The 3,642-nt window shown below is 33.6% G+C and overlaps 1 protein-coding gene across 1 annotated transcript; it reads right to left on the bottom strand.

Moving 5' to 3' along the window:
- Positions 1-262: 262 nt before the first annotated feature.
- LOC144555568 (uncharacterized) lies at positions 263-1,270 on the bottom strand. The gene is made up of 2 exons (XM_078303954.1): positions 895-1,270; positions 263-796 (listed from the first exon to the last, which is right to left on the bottom strand). Exons 1-2 carry the CDS (start codon positions 1,017-1,019, stop codon positions 490-492), a joined length of 432 nt encoding a protein of 143 aa, XP_078160080.1. The 5' UTR covers positions 1,020-1,270; the 3' UTR covers positions 263-489.
- Between the last annotated feature and the right edge of the window lie 2,372 nt (positions 1,271-3,642).

Here is a 3,642-nt window from a genome sequence, read left to right as displayed (position 1 = left end):
TGTCAATTGAAGGGTGGACATTAGTCTGGGTATATGCCTTTTATAGCGTAAGCTATCGCTGGTTTCTTGGATGGTGGTTAATTATTGATGCCTCATGGATTTGACTTCTCTGTGGATCAATTGCATTGTGATTAATTCATTGTCTTCTGTTGCACATTGTTTTTTACTTCCTTAGGTTCCTTTGCAAATGTGCGCATTCAGCAAAACTAACCTGACAATGTGGGAGATGAAATCCCCGCCCCCTCCAAAAAAAAAAAAGAAAAAAAAAATAGCTCATCCTGTTAAAAGTGTGACTGGGTTTATTCAAATTGTGGACTTTACCAAATGCACAAAGAGGAGTAACATACAAGGGGAAAATATTATCTTACCTACAACAGTCTGAATTTAGTAATTTGAGAACTTTTCGTCTCCACATCCTAATTTCTCAGAAAAGAAAACATAATGAACAAATAAAACAGAACAACTCCATTGCATTACAATGCACAGGAGTTAGGAGGCAGTATTCATTGTCTCTTTTACATAGCTCCCTAGCCGCACAACAATGCCATCAATATCTCTCACATAACCCACCTTTTGGCCCCAATTCTTCGCCTCTGGTGCGCTTACCGGCACAGCCCCATTGGCTATGGCATGCTTGTATGCGGCATCCACATCAGCATAATCAAAGCATATTTCAACTGGGTTGCGCTCCCCCTTTGATTCCGGCAAGTGCACTTCTCCTGTTAAGTCATCCGTTTCTCTCTGGTGGAGAGGCGTGAACGCAATTGTTGTCGGCCCACTGTCAAGCTCAGCCCACCTAATAACACAAAATTGCATGAACGTATTACTGATATTTTACATGTAGTTAATTTCATTTCGATTGTTTGATCAAAGAGAGATAGAGAGAGAGAGAACTTGTGGGAATTATCAAGACGGCGAACATTGTAACCAAAGGCAGAGGCATAGAAGGTGACTGATTTGGCTACATCTCTCACATACACCACTGTGTATCCGAAGGCAGGGTTCAGGTTTGATGTCATATTAATATTATTATGATACAAGAAAGAAATATTAGAGAGAAAGAGAATTTAAATTTCTCTTGGAAGATTGTTTTCTCTTTCGTTCAGATCGCAAATATGCCTTTATATAGACAAGAAAGTACAGCTGTGTACAAGCCTGTCATAACTATTTAAAACATCTGAAGATCTCCTAAACATAAATAACCGCTGGAACTTTTTATTATGATGATGAACAGAATACAATTCCATTGTTTAACTTGTCATTCAACTGGACACCTCCCGATGTAATGCATTAATATTCTATCTTGCTCTGCACAATTGTTTACTGTGTAAGAGATGACAATCAGAGTTGACTGTTTTTGGATCCCCAGGCCTGTTCGGTTCCACTGGTATTGTGGAATTGATTGAAATAGATCTCTATTCCTGTCAAACAGAAATGAAAAAGACTTGAATAGAATATATGGAATTGAGCACTTTTCTAACCTTTCTCGAGAGGATATGGGAGAGTTCAGAATCAATCACTTGAGATCCAGTGGAGTACTTCACTGGATTGTGTATTCTGACAACTCAAGTCATCGAATATAATGACACAGCATGAATTGGGTTTTGGAGTGGAATTGGGAAGAGTACGGGATCTTTTTACCTTTTTTTTTTCTCATGTTAGCTGATGTGGCCTTCATTGTTTTCATTTTCTATTCTTATGGCAGGAATTGGGCTTTGGAGTGGAATTGGAATTGTGTATTCCTTTCTCATGTTAGCTGAACATTTCCAGACAGTCAGACAGAACAGTTTCTCCTCCGTGCTTTCTCAGCCTGATATCTGACCATTCGTCAGGAAGTTTGTGAATAAGAGTGCTGAGGTGGATTTTTTCTTTCAAATAAGATTTACATTTTTCTCCTATAGCCAAACAAGTAATAGTACTAATGTACAAGAATAATTAATATCTGAGAATAATAGAAGAATAATATTACTATTTTAAATTCAATACTGATACTCCACAAAAAAATCAGTGCTATAATGTGAGAGCTAGGGATAAGTACAAGGATTTGAGTTTGCATATATAGCCCGGGTCTAGGATTTATACGTGTGGGTAAATATCGCACTATTTCATCAGAAGTCCGTAGTTACCACCCCCAAATTAAAAATCCATGAGAATTTATTTTAACATCCAGCTTAAGCTCCGTCAGAATTTGTTGTGTTGTGGATGATATATTATGTCAAACCGTAACTTAATCGGCCGGCACATGTAACATTTCTAGTGGGTAAATATTCAATTTATGAAAAAAAAAAAGTGTTGCAATTTCATTGTGAAAACATAGTTAAAACTTAAAACAAATTAAGTAAAGAACTTGGTTTGCGCCTTCTCTTATGATTTTTAAGAATTGATGTCATGATATATAATGTTACAACTGAGGGAGAAAAAGAGCGAGAAAGAGTGGGGAGAGTGTTGAGAATTACAGATATTGTGATCATTAACGGTTAACTAATTTTGGAAAAAAGTAACTCAACCTCCTTTTTTTATTTTAAGAAAATTATCGTTGTAATTAACCAAGGTTCTAAATAGCGATTATAGCGGCATAGCGGGGAGACCAAAAAAAAAGCTATTGCGAATAGCGTAGCTATAACGGAAGCTATCACACATAGCAATTTTTCCTTTTCAAACTTTATATTTTATATTTCTACTAATTATCAACATAATCAATATTAGAGAATTGATGTAATAATTAAATAACAACTAATCTAAGTCTATACTTTTTATCAATTACGCAAATAAGAATGAAAAAAAATCTAAAAAGTAACATTATTTAATAGTTTATACTTCATAGTATTACATATTATAATAGACAAAGAGCAATTAATTTTATAAGGTAAATAAAGTCAATATACATATTTAAACATTTTATAATTATAATAATAATCAAAATCAGCTTTCAATTGAAACGAACGATAATAATTTTACAAATGAATACTATAAAAAGAGGAATCAAAATGAATAATTAGTATTTGAATATTTCTCGATATAGAATGATAGAATAAATCACAAATAAAAATAGAAGCATATAGTTTAGTTTAGTATACTTATCGTAGAATACCATGTAGCATTAGAAATAAGAATAGAAGTACAGAAGTCCATATAAATTGCAAAAAAAAAAAATCATATAGCATAACGGTAGCTATAGCGGGTTTCATATAGCGGTAATAGCGGTCGTAGCTGAGTTAGCGCAATTTTATCTCGTAGCTTAGCATTTATGGTCCGGAAAAGCTATAGCGTAGCTATAGCTAGCTATTTAGAAGCCTGTAATTAACACTAGCCAACAGTTGGCAAAAAAAATAGTATATCGTTAGAATCAAGGTTATATAAACTTGTTACCATAACTAACAAAAATCTGATCTGAATAATATTTTCATTTAATCATCTCTTTCTGAAATCCAAATATCAACATAGAGAAAAAGTAAAAAAATAGAATTTAAATTTGAGCTAAGTAAAATCACTAATGGGGTTTTTTAAGTTTGAACGGATCAATTATATATGTGATTTTGTGACACTATAATGTGGGTCTTAATTTGAGCTAGTAAATTCTTTCAAAAGAGTAAACAATGAAATGCTTGTAAATTCTTTCGAAAGAAATAAATGCTTGTTAGT

This window comes from Carex rostrata, chromosome 6, assembly GCF_964058835.1.
Source record: "Carex rostrata chromosome 6, lpCarRost1.2, whole genome shotgun sequence".
NCBI classification, from domain to species: domain Eukaryota; kingdom Viridiplantae; phylum Streptophyta; class Magnoliopsida; order Poales; family Cyperaceae; genus Carex; species Carex rostrata.
This window is presented reverse-complemented; position numbering and strand designations above follow the sequence as displayed.